Source organism: Glycine max, chromosome 8 (assembly GCF_000004515.6).
Source record: "Glycine max cultivar Williams 82 chromosome 8, Glycine_max_v4.0, whole genome shotgun sequence".
NCBI classification, from domain to species: domain Eukaryota; kingdom Viridiplantae; phylum Streptophyta; class Magnoliopsida; order Fabales; family Fabaceae; genus Glycine; species Glycine max.
Window position 1 is genome coordinate 9,758,112 of NC_038244.2, and position 16,837 is coordinate 9,774,948.

Here is a 16,837-nt window from a genome sequence, read left to right on the forward strand (position 1 = left end):
GTTATAAAAACAATGATTATAAGTGAAGGAAATATTAAAATACCAAAATGAAGCAAAAACTGAGTCAATTTTCTTTGATAATCTTATCTTAAATCCATTCTTATAATGCGTGTTCACTCTTTACAAAACATGGTTGTTGAGGTAATTAAATTGTTTGTAATTTCATATTGGTTTGCATAAATTTCGAAGAAGAAAAATTATGTTTTAAATGAATAAATAATATAAGATTAAATAGATGGAAAAAAACAGAACAAAGAGAAGGAAATATTAGAATCGTCCACCCTTTTCCAAATCATGGTTGTTGAGGCAACTAAATTTATTGTAATTTCATATTGGTTTGCATAAATTTTGAATAAAAAATGAAGGACAGATTAGAATTCCCACATGGAATGAAACTAAGGTATCTTTCCTTTGAGAATTTTAGAAAACACAACACTAATAACAAAATAATATATGCCTGGTTTCACATGAAAAACATCAGAATCAATAAATAAATGAAAAACTAATCATGATTGTTGCAATGGTGAATGAATCGTAAAGGTGTATTGGGATTTTTTTTTGCACTTTCTACGTACACTTGTATATGAGTATATCTCTTAAATGTGCACACTAAAACATGGAACATAAAATATTATCATGACAGAGTATCCAATTATTCATTTTTTGGTTGCAATGAGCATCATGTTTTTTTGCAACAATAGATATAATGTATTCCAATTAAAAGGGAGAAAGTCACAATAATGTGCAACACTGTTTGATAGTGCTAACTCTGACAGTGTTAACTCTAATGGTTTACCTATTATGTAGAGAAGGTTGATGACAATTAAATTGTCTAGTTTTATGCTCTCTCACATACGTGAATGAGTTATAGCGAGTAATAGCTCATGGATGGAAATCAGTAATATTCGTCCTTTAACCATATCTCGGTGAAGATAAAATATACATGAGCATCTTCAATGACATAGATGACTACACCTAAAGAAACTAAGAAAAATGTTATGCTTTTTCAATGATATGCTCTGTTTACAAATGCTAATTAGAGAGCAGAGAGGTAATTTGTAATTTTAAAATAAAAAAAAATAGTAATTTGTCAAGAAGGGAGTAGTGGGGTAACTTGGAATTTTAAATTAGAAAAAAAGAATATTTTTAAATATCATGATTTACGATATTTATCCTTGAAAAGTGATTGATCCTTGAAATATAGTAGTTCACATTAATTGACAGGCTGTATTAGAAGAAAAACATTATTGAAAGAAAGAAAGAAACCAAAGAAAACCTCTTCTCTGTTTTAAATAAATAAAGAGAATAATGGGGATATTTTAGAATTTTAAAATAAAAAAATGACAATTTTAAATGATAGATGTTTATTTAGAAAAGCCGAGAAAGTAGCAGGATAGATTGGAATTTTAAAATTTTAAAAAAATGACAATTATCAAACAGTAGTTTAGTAGTTTATGTGATTGACCTTAAAAAACAGTGAGACCAAAAACTTCTTTATCCCATCAAACAATTTGCAATTACAGTCTTATAAATTGAATATATATATATATATATATATATATATAAAATTAAATAGATGAAGAGAAATTAATAAAATAAAAGTTATTAAAACAATACAAAAAGTATAATATAAAATGAAATTTGATTTCTGTAGTTATTATGTTACGTTGTCTTGTTAAATGTAACGAAAGTTAAATAAATAAATATTTTGTTCTAAATTTCATAACCTTTTAATTCATTTTATTAAAGGTGCCAAGAGATGGAGATTGAAATCAAACATTACATTCTTTTTTGTGTAGAGAAGCAATCATCATAAATGATATATGGTCACAATTCAGAATTTGGTAAGCCATATGCAATGGATTCAAAATAGAAATACGTAAACCACTTTTAATTTATGTTATACTCTTGTTAAATATAATGGTTGATCCCTTTTAAAAAGTCCAATTAACATTATCTGATTGTAGCAAGCTTTCTTTTTCAAGCTTCCTCTTGCATTAATCTATCACCAAGAAGTGTGAAGTTAAAAGAAAAATGAAATTAATTATACTGGAAAGTCAGGAAAATAAAATTTTAGAAAAGGACATTTATGTGCATACTCTTCTTCCTAAATGTTCAACATTCATACTCTTATGGAAGAATAAACATTTTTTTTTGAATTGCAGGTATGATTTCATGGTGTTTGAATTCTAAGAAGCTTCTTTTGCCTTGATTGATAGCTTTTGAGTTTGAAAAACTGATAGTTCATATAAACAAAACCAAAGATTAGTAGACAATAAGATATATATAAAAAGCCTAGTAACGTGAATAAATAGTAAATCTAAATGTCATATTTAATTTGGTGAATCGCAATGTAAATAAAAAATCCTAAAACTTTAGTTCAATTGAAAAGGATGAACATGGATCTGTAATATTTAATACAGTAGAACAAAAGTCATAATATAAACTTTATGTTTGCAGATTTCATACTTAAATACCATGTACACACGGAGGAAAGTATAAAAGTCAAGGTATAAGCTTTATGTGAATACCTTATTCACACCCGAGGGTTTTTCATATAAAGTTTAATAATGTTAAGCACCTTGATGACATGGATCAATAAAACTATAGAAGAAAAAGAATAGCAAAATAAGGGAGATGTTGACATGACTACAATAATACTTACATAGGATCTTCATTCCAGAATTCAGCATGAAAAACCTTTATGAATTGAAAAAAAAAATATACTGAGAATGACTCCATATGTTATGGGAATATAATGAAAAAATGAAGAAGCGAAAAAATGATAAAGTGAGAGAGATGAAATGATAGACCAAAATGTTAACCTAGATGAAACAATACAAATAATGGAGCGTGATTTAGAGAATGATTGTGTGGTTACCCTACTTCTTTAATAGTGTATGATTACTCATTATTGTACCACTCTTCGCATTCTATTTGTTTCAATTATACATAAGCAGTTAGGAAGAATATTACCGGGTAATTTCTTGATTGGATAAAATTAAGCAAGTAAAAATAATCACCAAAAGAAAATATCCCTTTATATATTGTTATAGATTTATTAAAAAATTTATATTAAAAAATTTACAATTTATTAAATTTTATAATATTCATCTTAAAAATTAGTATTTATGATAAAATAATTGCATGCACACAATTCATAATCATTATTTTTTTTACATATCTATATCTCTACATTATGTTTATTTGTTTTTTTTTTTTTTTTTACATCAGAAGAAAACAACCAATTTTATATTAAATTTGTTAAAAAATTATCTTAAAATTATAATAAGTAAAAAAAGTCGACCACAGTGGGAGTCGAACCCACGACCTTCTGATCCGAAGTCAGACGCGCTAATCCACTGCGCTATGCGGTCCTTTGATTCAATTATGGGTAAGATTTTTAATTTAACAAATAACATAACAATACAAGAACTGCAATTCTCTGCGTAGGGGCTAAATTATGACCCTTGACCCTTGAATTTTGGTAAAATTATGATTGAGGTGAGGGAGTAAAAAAAGAGAGTCAAAGAAAGAATCAAATAATGGTGGGTGATATATATAAAAAAAATAAAAAGAATGGAGGATCTCAAATAAACATTTAAGTTAACATCTTTGATGCTTAAATTAACATATCATAGCATAGGTTGAAAAGTGGTGTGGTTAGATTAAAACATTTTAATTTCATAATCATTAATTGAGGCTCTGTCTTACCTAAAAAGAAAAAAAAAAACAAAAAATGGCGCTCTATGTGCATGTATATCCATCTTTCTATTAAACTAAATTTAATACACTGTAATGCTCATAAACAAACTTTATTTTCACCGGTTTAAATCTCTTATTGTATACAATGAATTCTAATATTTTATATATACAATACTAGTTTAAATTTATATTTAAATCGTTTCAGATATTAACTGTAATATAATTATTTCCTAAATAAAACACATAATTATTTTGCAATTAAAATAATGAAAATAAGTGGAACTGGAATAATAATAGGTCAAAATAACGTTAAAGTTCAGATTATGTTTAAGAATAGGGTTTCCTCAGTTATGTTAGAGGTTGTTTACGTATAGCATCAAATATATTCTGCCTTATTATTCCTTGGTCTAGAGAGCATTATATAGGCCTTTATTTGATCGTGATTTTATCATATCTTGTTCCAGTAATCTCAGAAGATATGATATGATATGATATAATCGAAATATGTTAAGATACAGTGACATTTATGATAAAGTATACTAAGATATGATAAGAATTTTGTTCCAATCTTAGGGCAAGAATAGAATCAGAATGGTATCAATAGGTTTTTTTATTTATAAAAAATATATAATGTATAATATAATATATAATAATTCCTTGGTTAAACGAAACATATAGAAAAAATTCTCGTTCATGTAAAATAACATTGCTGCCCTTGAATTTTGAACATTAGATAGGAAACGCGAAAAAGATTAAATCCTAACTTAACCGCTTCAAGTTCTTCAAAATGAATGAGAATCATATCTAGACTACAGAAATACAAGAACCATATGTTATGCATAATCAATGTATCATAAGTTCCCAACTCTTTCCATTAACCTCATCTTCATCCCGTATATTAAAAAGCCACCAAAGTAGCAACTGAATTGAAATTGCTACACGTGAAAGGGAAAACCATGATCCAAAAAATACACTTCATGCATCAACTGAATCTAGTGCTCTGCTTACCCTTGGCATTATGTGCATATGCTACCACATTATCAACCAAGTACGTCAAAAGCAGACTCAATTAAGAAATTAGAGCAGTCATGCAGAATGTGACCACATCATCTATATTTTCCAAGCTCCATCTTCCTCTTGATTGTTCTCTGACTATAATACAGTACCCATTAATGATTTAATGGGATGGATGCGGATACAAGTACTATATATAGTACCCAACTCGCCCCATTCTCACACCTATAAAAATATATATATATATATTAAAAGAGATTTATGCACTCACTATCAAATACAGAAATTTACATACAAAAGGTAATTATTTAGATGCATTAGGAGTTAGGACCATTTCATAGTGTTACATCTGTAGGCGGATTTTCTAAGACTTCCTTTGGTTAATGTTAGGAGGGAGAAAACAAACCAGCAAAAGGACCACTAAGGGCACAAATCAACGACCCAAAAGCAGAATCATCAAGCACCTGGTGGATTCCCTCTAACAGAATCTGTTAGAGAATGTTGAGCTGTCGGGGGGATATTGGTTCATAACAGTTAATCAGGCGGTTAGTGCATCCGGAAGTGAATTTGGTGATCCAAGAACTTTGCCACCAACATCAGGAAAGGATTCATAATCATCAAGTGCACTAACTTTTCCATCCTTGCTGATCTTAACTGGATATTGCATCAAGTGTCCCCTCATCCGATTCCCTTCCTCAGACACATATATGTCCCAGTTTTGTTTGGCAATTTTGTTGACATGTCTCACACATTCCAGGTTGTGAGGTTCAGTAAAACAATGATCAAGATCAGCAAGGTGCTCAGCCCACAGTGACATTCTGTATCCATACACCTACACCAACACAGTCTTTAATTTGAGGAAATTGCCAATTACTGAGAGAAAAAAGATTAAATTACATAACCAAGACCTATTCACAGATCTGAGTTTATGTCATCAATTATGCTTACAATGATTTATTCTGATAAAGTAGTATACATGTTTTATCCAAAAGATATAAACTATTTAATGGTGGGTTGGCTATGTCATATGTGGTCAGATACAAAGATTTGAACTTCAAGATTATACTTTCATACACACAAATATTTAGTTAATTAACTTCTTTTTGGTCTGTCTAATTATTTCGTGTGTTTGCAATATGTGCTATATAAATAAAACAAGCTAAGCAATATATATTTACTTTTATCTTAGATTAGTATGCTCATTTCCTAGCTAGTACAACTATTCTAGCTCATTAACAAAACGTAGCTGGAGCTTCAAACCTGGCCACGTGGATGAGCATTCTTTTCTGTCCATGTATAATTTGGTTGATAAGCACCCATAGCTATTTCTGTGTCCCTCGAACCATCTAAGGATCTCTGGTTAATATTTGCTGATCCAATAATTACGTATTCGTCATCAATTACCATTCCTTTGGCATGGACATAAATCATAAAACGTCTGAATTTTTTAACTGATACCTGATTAAAGAAAGGGGAAAAATAACAATAAGATCATAAACTATCAGCACATAAACAGAAAAAGTCTGTAAATGGAACTGCATGCACCAACTGATTACTTCTCAAATGTAAATATGTAATGGCCATTAATGCTGACACACTTTTATAATTTTCTCAAAACTAAGTAAATATTTATTTGGCAGATAATCCAGATCATCTGGCACTAGGCATGTATTTCATTGACAAAACTAATACAAACTCATGAAATATATATGTGTGAAGTGTTGAAAATGGTAAAATCAGAAGGAAAACAAGTATAATGATTTTCTTTTATTTCTTCCTTGAAGTCGTTGTTTCCATCTATGGAATTTGATCCAGAAGACCAATAAAAATATTATAAATTTAACTTACTCTCTAACCTGGCAATCTTGATTATGTCTATTTTGTTTATATTTTTTTTTACCAATATTTTGTTTATATTTTGAGTTAACTTTTCACACAGATATATAGATATGAAGGCCGGGACTTTAATCTCCACCAACTTCATTCCTGCTTAACGAGAAGGAGCCATATTACTCATTACTCATCACATATGTATTTTGGCTAACATAAAAACCATTTATATAAGAACCTCACATTATATGCTAATTTTCTTCACTGCTATGTTTAGATGCACTTAACCTCCCAGACATGTGATTTCCAGGACTTGTTAAGGATTCATCAAGATTTGGTGCTTGGAATTCAATCAAGGAATTCAAACTAGGACTATGTTGTAATTCCTATTGGTGCTTTGTCCAATCATACGTGGGTAATGGTAATGGGTAAGACAGACCCATTAATCATGCTGTATGAGGAAATCTTAATACTTACATGTAGCAACGTGACTACTGTAATGCTTACAATTGATTAGTTTGAATTAGCTCGAGAGAGAACCCTAGAGATACTCATAGCTCCATGCATTAATACACAATCCAATTACAAATTAGGGATAAACTCAATCCTAGGGATTGGTTTGAGTTATTTACAGGAAGAATCGTTAGGTAGTAATTCAAAGAAATTACTATTAGGTAGTCCCAGAGCAACACCTAACCAAATTGAGCACTTTACTTCAGCATGAAAATTATGAAAGAAGCAAACATTTCAAAATAATCTCTTCAAAAGTAACAAAATACCAATACCGTGAGGCATTTGGTAGGGGATAAATTTGTAATTTCCTGGAAATCTTAGGTTGAAAATCCTAGTTTCCCATGTTGAGTATCTACTTAAAAAATAATATTTTTTGGGAAGAATGTTTCCCAAAAATATTTTTTTAACTAATTTCTCACAATAACTTTTTGAGAGGAGAATGTAAGAATCTTATTTTGCAAATTAATTTCTCTTTTAGTATTGTAAAAAAATGTCATGATACTTTTATTAAATATAATTAAAATAAACAGAAAATATTATATAATTCTCTGATTTTCAAAAAATGATCTAAATAATCATGATTATCGGATATGAAAAAACTTCTCCTCAACTAAATGCCCAAGAAAGAATTCCAAATATCCGGAAACAAACAAAAACAAAAATCATTGATCAATTAAACTCTCTCGAAGTTGCTTAAGAATGAATGAAATAGAAGAATCTTATATAAATACATAATATGGTTGGGTACTATTCATGGTAATTCAGTAAATATTCCATTTCAAAAAGAGAAATAATTTAAAACAATTGAAGTTTTGTAGAGATTGAATATTGCAGTTACTAATTGATGAGAATGTGACATGTAGAGAATAAAATGATACTAGAAGAATTTTTATGAACAAGGACCCTAATTTGATAAGATAAAAAAAAACCATCCACTCCAATGGTTTCCCCAGTGACATAATGAGGTAATGAGGTAAATGAACAGCTAGGCTAGGATTAGTATTTCTTAAAGAGAAGAAATGGCATTAAACGGTTATAAAGACCCTCCGTGGTGGTGACTTGAGAGTCCAACAGTATCTGGTTTCTCACGGCATCAAAATCCTTGCTGAGACCCTGAAGCACGAAGCACATAAGAAACGTGTCAAACTTCTCCGGCACTTCCTGCAGCGCCTTCCCGCCAAGAAAAAACCTAACCTCCTGAACAACCCCCAGCGCCTTGTTGAGGTAACCGAGCAAGTCGCGGTCCCTCATTCGCAGCGTCAGAAGCTCCACGACAACATCGTAAAATCGTCGCAAGTTGGTCGAGTAGAAGCTCCGGACCTGGTTCCAGACATCGAAGCACGTTCTAAGAGAACGAAAGTGGACCAATAAATTGGGATCAATGGATTGCCACAAGAGAGGAACGAGTTGGTTATCGATTCTCATCCATTGGTTCCTTTCGTTCTCGGGGATTTCGTTGGGTTTCATCGTTAAGTGGTCGTGGAGACCTTGGCCTTTGAACCACAGGTTTACGTAGCCTTCCCATGACAAGTAGTTTTTGCCGTTGAACTTCTCCGGGGTTAGGCTGGCGTTGGCGGGAAACTGAAACGACGACGTGTTGTTGCTCAGGGATTGTTCTGGAGGATCGGATGCAGAAGCCATTGGAAAGGAGATGATGGAAGCGTTTATGCTTCCATGCATTAATATACTGGCGGATTGTAAATTAATTAGGAAACTCAATCTTAGGGATTGATTGACTTATTTAGGGAAAATACTGAAATATGTTTCTAATATTTCCTATTTGGATATACTTTCTTGAACCCGATTTATTTGATTTTCTTAATGTTTATTCCTCTCAATTTGTCATCTTTTTATCTTATTTGTAATTTGAATTTGGCTTGTTTTATTAAAACTTAAAAACAGTTTTATATCATAATTTAGATGGTTAATTTTAAATTTTAAATATAATTTGTCTATTCAAAGAAATTTATTTATTATAATTTAGAAAACAACGTTGTACACCAATAAATAATAACTTTCTTCAGGATTTATTTTCTGACATTCTGAGCTCAAGCCTCATACCTAGTAAAGCAGGCACAAACTACCAGCGAGGTTCTTGTCCATTAGTAGAATTCAACTGCTGCAGTAACTATTTTTTATGAATGATGAAGTGTGACAAGAATCAACTGCTTGTGTTTTCACAATGAGCACGTCAAGAAATTCTAAGTGTTGTTTCAATTAATATTTCAAACTGCATGCAATGAGGAAACACAAGGGTAGTTTAGCATACCAAAGCGCGGTTTTCTGATGGATTTGGTGTTGGTGAAATATTTGTGGATTGTGGTTCTCTCTTTCCAAGACAGTAAAAGTTGAGATAATCTTGTGGATGATACTTATCGGAGAGACCTGCTTTTTCAAGGGCATCAGCTATAATCTTGTACATCATAGACATTGTCTGTCCCTATAGTCATCCAAATTTCAAAATACAAAGGTTGTGATAAGTACTCTTCAATCATGTTATGCCAAAGAATAAACGAAAAATGCAGAGATAAAAAAAGAAAAGAATACGCATACATATATTATTGTGGTTCAGCTAATGTGACCTACATCACAGACAATAAGAGTCTTAAACATTGATACAATGAACATCCCTAAATCTGTGTAACTCATGGACATGCATTAAATATTGGGAAGATCAAATCCCAAATTCATTCTTCCACCTATGCTTTGTGAGTTTATCTTCTTCAACCAATTGAAGGTGAAAGAATAAAACAACTGTATGCCAATATAATTTGAACTAAAAACTGATTTAATGACAATAAGTCTGTTGCATGTGACTTTAAGTTTGTAGTGATTGTGGATTAATAGAACATTTTCGTTAACTACATTGCACTCATTTTCCTTAAAGAATATCGATTACCAGGTAATAAATTTAAGTTTGTGGAAGAAACATGTTCTACCAAACTGACTTCCTAATTTAGACAGACTCACATGTAAAGTACTGAAAATGTTAATCAGCCAATTTTAACAAGGGAATATACAGAATAGAAATTGGTCTGACCTGCCAGAACAATATTTCTTGAACAGCAGCACTTGTTGGAACACCCTCTGGCCACATTGGTATAACTATATATACACAAAAGCGTTCATTTGCACCGATCTTACCAGCAATTTTCAAAGCCAACTCCATGGGAACCAGGTGGTTTGCACCTGTTAAGATAAGAAATAAACCTTACACTTGCAGTGTATTTGTAAAAACTACAGCATTGTGTACATCACAAATTGCCTTAATATTCAAATGCTAACGAAACTTAGGATCAGGAGAGTGATATAGTTCCCTTAAAATGCTAGCAAGAAATATGAATTTGTATAATGTATGCAGGCATTTTGAAAACAATATTACAAAAAATAAGCCCTTCAAAACACCTTTTTGTGCACCATATTTACCTAATAAACTATTAAGATTAAGAAATCTAACATGGAAATGAATGCAAGGTTGTAAACTTATGCCTTTATATCCTCCTTTTATCTCGCACATGAACCGTAGACTTTATTGACTTGCTTGTACTGAAAAAAAAAAACAAGTGTATCTAGCAAATGCCTTATAAAGTTGAAGATATTGGAAAATTAAGTTTATCTACCTGCATTATTTTTATATGAAGGCCAATGATAGGAGGAGCCCAAAAAATACTGATTCTCAATATATACAAAGCGCTCAGCCGATCTTATTGCTCTCACATAAGCAGTATGGATGCTTTGATCTACTTTCAAATTTTTTCCACACAAAAGATTCTGAAACAAATTAATATTGAAAGTTAAGGATTAATTTATCTCAATATCACTTGAAACCACACCTGAATGTGAAGTTAATGAAAATAACAAGAACCTAATAGTATAAAGGAGCATCACGTGCAACCTTGTTCTCACCTGAGACTTAGCTTTGTCAACATCCTTTGGAAATCCCTTCACGGATCCTGAATCTATGGACCTAAATATCTGTATTAAATGTAAATTCTAGTTCATAATCTTTACTTGATTTTATCAGGGGCACGTGTACATCACAGATTCTATCAACATATTTCCATACCTGCACATTCCAACTCTCAGGATCTTTTTCATCGGTTACATGGACAGATTTATCGCCTTTGGAACAAGGAGAAGGTTTGACAATCCATGAAATCCGGTCTAGCCTTAGCAAAGCATCATCATGCCAATTTGTCACCTTTTTGAGCCTGAAGTCGCGCCATTTTTTGGCCTTCCTCCATCTTTGTTCAAAATTGGTCAATATATCATATGCTGCTGGACCTTCAATTTTGCAGTGTAAGTCATGCCATGGCTGCCTTGGTGCACACGAATTTGAATTTAACTGTTTCATATAGCACTCAATTTCAGCAAGTTCCCTTGTGATATTTTTTTTCTCCTTTATTTTGTGCTGATGTGTGCATTTATTTTCCTTCTCTATTTCACCCATCCAAACCGTGAATATCAAACCATAGCATATACTATGTGTATAGAAGATAAACATTGACATAATTGATTTTACAATGACATATGAACACTCTCATAAGGCCAAATCACCATATAGCAAAATGAAGTTGATCAAATATAAAAGAGAAGGCATGATGTACTCTTGTGAATTCTTCAATGTTTACAATAAACACTTACTTGAAATGTAGGATTATGAAAATCATTATGAAAGACTGTATCTAGATCACGAAAGAGCCGATGCTCAGGTGTATCATATCTACCATCACATAGATCCAAACCACCCATGAAAGCTGTTATTTTTCGATTATTGCCGGAACCTAGACTGTCTACAAGCACACATTTCTGGTGATGTGTAAAGAGGGTTCCCACAACCTGGACCAAATTATTCAATCAAATTAGTATTGTTTTAAGTTTTAGCTAAAAAGGAAAAAAGTACACAACTAGACTTCATTATATCTATGACTATTACTTAATGCAAGTCTTCCAGTTAAGAAATAATGACAGTGATGGTGATGTGAAATAGCTAGTATCTTTATCCGACATAATTCTAAACTCAGACTAAGAACTCCGTGCCTGTTGCTTGAAAATACTGAGCTTATTGCTTGCATAACGTGGAGATAGCACACAATGAACAGTAGAATGTTTGAAAAACTTTTTAGTTTCTTCATCATGAGTCTGCATGACACCATCCTGCAATAGTGAAATCAAGAAAATCAAATATCATAATGTACTTTATCTCTAAATCCTTGTGATGCAGGAGTAAGTGCAAAGTTGTTATGCAACCATATCTACATTACAATAATCCATGAAGGAAATATCTGCTAAAACTTATATTTTAGGAATCGTAAAAGCCTAGCATCTCATTACTGAATGTAAATGGTGCATATACAAGACAGTCTAAGCAAATCCACCCCCATAAAGAAGATACATCACCACAATCTTTTACTTCAGAACCCACCCAATTTTATCCTAAATAGGACCTTTACTTGTATTACTTTATGGTATGAAAGTAGTATCATGAATTTAATGTCTCATGAGTTAGATTTATTTGGAAAGCAGAACAACTGATTCAGGACAAAGAAAAAACTAACTTTCCTAGAATTTGATGAGGAAATCAATAGACATCATGTTTATTATTCTGATCAGGGTAATGAGAATTACTGTTTTCAACAGAAACTTGTCATGTGAAGTTCTGTCATCCCAAATCAGCATAACCACTCGGAGCCCTTCTTGTGACTTGTACTTCAACAGCTCTCCAAGCGAAAGCTCGCCCCCCGAAGGCAATGGTTTTGTTGCCTCTCTGACAAGCCTCACTGGGTGATAAACTGACCATCCTATAATGTATATGAGGTGATGAGCTTCCAAAATTGCATGGCATATGTCCTCCCAACATTTATTCTGCTGAAACACTTTTCCACCCTCAAGTGGAATTTCAGGTAGCATACCATCTGGTAAATGTGCATCTTGATATAGAGTCACACTCCCTCCTTTCCTGAGAGGGAAATATGTTTTAGGAACTCCTAAAGCTTTTCCATCCCCACTACTGATACTCTCTGAACGGTTCACTCCAATTTGCCTATACTGAACAGAAATATGCAATTCAGGATAAGGTTTTAAGCAGTTTCCATACTGACCAATAATGGGAAACCAATCATTAATAGTGTTTCCAGCAATTATCTTCTGAACAGGTATCTCCACAACTCCAATGAGTTCAGCACCAAGAAGATCGTTGTCCTTCACAAGGAACTCTAGTTTTTGTGCAGGGTGAGCAACAGGCACAATGAATTGCTCATCCCACAAAGGGTTCTCACAGTTAGCAATGACTCTAGTCTGAGCTATGGTAGCACCAGCAATGCATACAGAAACATAAGGGTCACTAGTTATCATCTTGTCTTTTCCTGAGTGTGTCTTAAGTCCTTTTATAAATGGAGGATGGCACATGTTTCCCATAGTGATGCATTTTCTAACTGCTTCAGTGGATAAATCTAAATTTGGAAGAGACTTGGCTTCTACTATCAACAGATCCAAGTCACCATGCAAGAAAACATGTTCATTAAGGCCTTCATGCTCCCGGTTTGGAGAGCTTTGGCAAATACCACCATGACAATCCATTTCAACCTGAGAACTAAAAAAAAATGCATGTTTTTTAAATTAGAACACTTTATTTTTTCAGGGGCTAAAATAAAAAAAATTCTAGATGCAAAAAACATTATGGAAAATGGTTTAAAAAAATGTAATATGAATGTTGTTGATCACCTTATTATGATCCTTTCAGTTATCTCATATCATCATCTTTTGGTTGTAACAAGGCAAACATGCCCCTTCAACAAATTCTCAGGTTCCAGTCTCTTTGACAAAGAGAGGAGAAGAAAAACGATTACCTGGAGAAGAAGTTAATGACAAGAAATAAAAGTAAAAAAAGGGGAAATTAAAGAAAAGAAATTTGTGCGTAGATGGATTCATGCATATAACAATGTTGCAGTTCAGAGAGCATGGTCCAACATCACGTCCGCAAGAAGCAGGAGAGAGGTTTCTTAGGCCGAAAATGGTGGCAAATCTCGTGGAATTACAAGTTTGGAAACCATCTCTCTTGTTTTTTTTTTCATTTCCTGAATTGGCAAATTCCAAACGAAAAACATGCATGGGAGAAAATAATTATAAAAAAATATAAAAAGAAAGAGATTGGTGAGGTGGAAGATGATGGAGAGATTGAGAAATTGGAGACATTTTGCATGGAACCAAGGAACTTCGTGCCCTCTCCTAGTTATCTCTCTCCTATACACGAGGAAAAAATATGAACGTTTACTCCATTTTGGAGTGAATGGAATAGCAAGAGAGATGGGAAGAAAATAAAAATAGGGTAATAAATTATTTAATTTAATAAAAAAAAGAGATAAGAAAAAAATAAAGCAGAGATGAAAATTGAAAGAAAATAGATTGGATTGAGATTTAAAAAAAAACTGTGATAAAATAATCTTGCCTATTTACGTACGACTTTTAAATAAGCTAAATATACGTTTAATCATTTATGTTTTTAATTGTATTGAATTAATTCTTAACTTCTTTTAACTCTTAGATTTAAATACCTTTTAGTCTTTCATATCAAAATTGATAATAAAGTTATTTCTCTCTAAATATTTAAATAATATTATCTAAATAAATATCACATCTTTCATTAAGTTAATGTACATATTTATTAATCTAAAAACTAAAGGATTTGATTTAATCCAAATTACTTTAAAGTTTAAATTGGATTATATAAACTCAGATTTAAATTTTAAACTATATCCATTCAATGATGAAATAAAAAAGTCAAACGATCAAATGATTTTTCTTTTTAAAATCAATCAATCAATTTTGTTCATGAACATTCCCAATTATTTCTAAAAAAAGTTATATAATTTTTGAGTGGCTTAGATAACCTTTTGGTCTCTAAAAAATATTTTTTTTCATTTATTTTAATCATTTAAATATTTTGTTTTGATTTTAAATGCTTAAAGACTTTTTTCTTATTTTAGTCGTAATAACTTGATGAACTAACAATGGTGACAACTCATTGACAAGTTAGCAAAGAAATCTGATATATAGTCATGTCTAATTTTTGTAATAACTAAATTAACTTTTATAAAAAAAACTAAATTAATTAATTTTTTAAAAGAATAAATTATTGAAATGATTTTATAATAATAAAAGGAGACCAAAGAAATATTATGAATATGGTTCACGCATATTGACGGAAGATGTGAATTAATTGAAATAATATATTAAAAAGTGTTCTATCACTTCTTTTACCACTTTCTTATTTCTTATTTATATACTCAAATTTGAATTAATATTAGTTATTTTTTATAAGACTGAATTTATAATATTTTTTATATTAATTATTTTTATCAAAAGAAAAGAGAATATATTAATAAATAATTAAAAGAGATAAAAATATTAACAATAATGATAAGTTTGAAAAAAAAATTATAAATTTAAAACATTTATTACTCTGAAACTTTATTTTCTTCAATAACATCTTGAGTTTAAATTTTGTGAATGAAAAAAATATAATTAAAAAACATATAAATTTAGGTTGTCACACATTCTTATCAATGTCATAGTGATGAAGAATAAATTAGATAATTGAATGTATCCAGTGAGAAAGAGAGTAATAATTATCACATATATGTTTCACCCATATTTTGTTCAATTACTGTCAAAACCCGTGCACAAACATTACAATGGGGCTTGTCATGTTACTTGCCAGTTGCCAAAATCAAAATTAAACTCTTATTCAGCCCCGACCCATCAAAGAGGAAAGAAAAAGATAAAGAAGAACTATTATTGTCTTAGACAACATGTGCATAAACAGTAAGCATTACCAAACTAATTAATTAAAGTGCAACAATTTCACTTGTTTCCACAAACATGACAAAAGTAATTAATAAACTCGCGATGATTTCAGCTAGCTAACTAGCCAATGCCAAATCACTCTAACAAAATCAAAACACGACATAGATAGATGGCATTAGAAGAGCAATGGACAAGATTACATTATGATATATATCGATCATTCGATCTCTCCATCCTTGTGTGTCTCAATGACAACGTCTGACCTAGGTAGAGCAACACAGGTGAGAACCCATCCACTTTCTATTTGTTCATCATCAAGGAAGCTACCATCTGACTGGTCCACGTCACCTTTCACAATTTTCCCAACACATGAAACGCAAGAACCAGCCCTGCACGAGTAGGGAAGTTCAATGCCTTCTTCCTCAGCCTTGTCAACAATGAAAACATCATCTGGGCATTCAAACTCCACTTCTCCTTCTGGGGTTATGAGCTTCACCTTGTACGAGGCCATGCAAGTTACACGACCACCTCGTCCACCTTTCAGACCAAAAAGAGCGTTGGGGAATGTCTTTAGGCTCTTGGTCGTCATAGGTTGCTTCCTCATGAAGGAGGTGCTCACCATGGTTCCGGATAGAGCTGCTGTGGTGGCCATTGAATAATGCACAATGAAAAACGCTATGCACTATTGTTTGTGTTGGTGACAACTTATTGAGGGTGTGGGCTTGTGGAAATAGTGTGCTTGCAACACGTAACGACGTGAAGTATCATCCAACCCTATCTGCCACGTGGCAGCATTGTACGCGTTGCTTTATTATCTCCTTTATCACCACTCAGATTGTGGTTGGCACCACCCTCTTATCCTAAATGTTCAATATTACCAACATTCAAATTCCAATTATAAAATAGATCATGTTGAAAAAAATAAAATACTCATCTTATATGAACTTATAATTTCTAACAAAGATTAATT

The 16,837-nt window shown here is 31.8% G+C and overlaps 2 protein-coding genes and 1 non-coding gene across 3 annotated transcripts; all 3 read right to left on the reverse strand.

Moving 5' to 3' along the window:
• Window positions 1-3,303: 3,303 nt before the first annotated feature.
• TRNAR-UCG (transfer RNA arginine (anticodon UCG)) lies at window positions 3,304-3,377 on the reverse strand. The gene has a single exon. It is a non-coding gene; the product is annotated as a tRNA-Arg (tRNA).
• Window positions 3,378-4,965: 1,588 nt separating this feature from the next.
• LOC100810824 (phospholipase D delta) lies at window positions 4,966-14,359 on the reverse strand. Its single transcript, XM_003532746.5, has 11 exons — window positions 13,786-14,359; window positions 12,691-13,654; window positions 12,103-12,219; window positions 11,707-11,901; window positions 11,129-11,407; window positions 10,969-11,037; window positions 10,683-10,833; window positions 10,103-10,251; window positions 9,332-9,502; window positions 5,980-6,177; window positions 4,966-5,551 (listed from the first exon to the last, which is right to left on the reverse strand). Exons 2-11 carry the CDS (start codon window positions 13,639-13,641, stop codon window positions 5,258-5,260), a joined length of 2,574 nt encoding a protein of 857 aa, XP_003532794.1. The 5' UTR covers window positions 13,642-13,654; window positions 13,786-14,359; the 3' UTR covers window positions 4,966-5,257.
• Window positions 14,360-15,701: 1,342 nt separating this feature from the next.
• LOC100305932 (2Fe-2S ferredoxin-like superfamily protein) lies at window positions 15,702-16,569 on the reverse strand. Its single transcript, NM_001248209.2, has one exon. The coding sequence runs from the start codon at window positions 16,517-16,519 to the stop codon at window positions 16,085-16,087; it is 435 nt and encodes a 144-aa protein (NP_001235138.1). The 5' UTR covers window positions 16,520-16,569; the 3' UTR covers window positions 15,702-16,084.
• Window positions 16,570-16,837: the final 268 nt, after the last annotated feature.

Bases quoted from the DNA above. Each gene is read 5' to 3' on its own strand.
- LOC100810824 (XM_003532746.5), bottom strand. From the start codon at position 13,641: ATGGATTGTCATGGTGGTATTTGCCAAAGCTCTCCAAACCGGGAGCAT. The intron at 12,220-12,690 runs GTAATTCTCATT...TCACTATTGCAG, and splicing joins ACAAGTTTCTGTTGAAAACA to GATGGTGTCATGCAGACTCA. The intron at 10,834-10,968 runs GTGAGAACAAGG...AATTTGTTTCAG, and splicing joins TTGACAAAGCTAAGTCTCAG to AATCTTTTGTGTGGAAAAAA.
- LOC100305932 (NM_001248209.2), bottom strand. From the start codon at position 16,519: ATGGCCACCACAGCAGCTCTATCCGGAACCATGGTGAGCACCTCCTTC.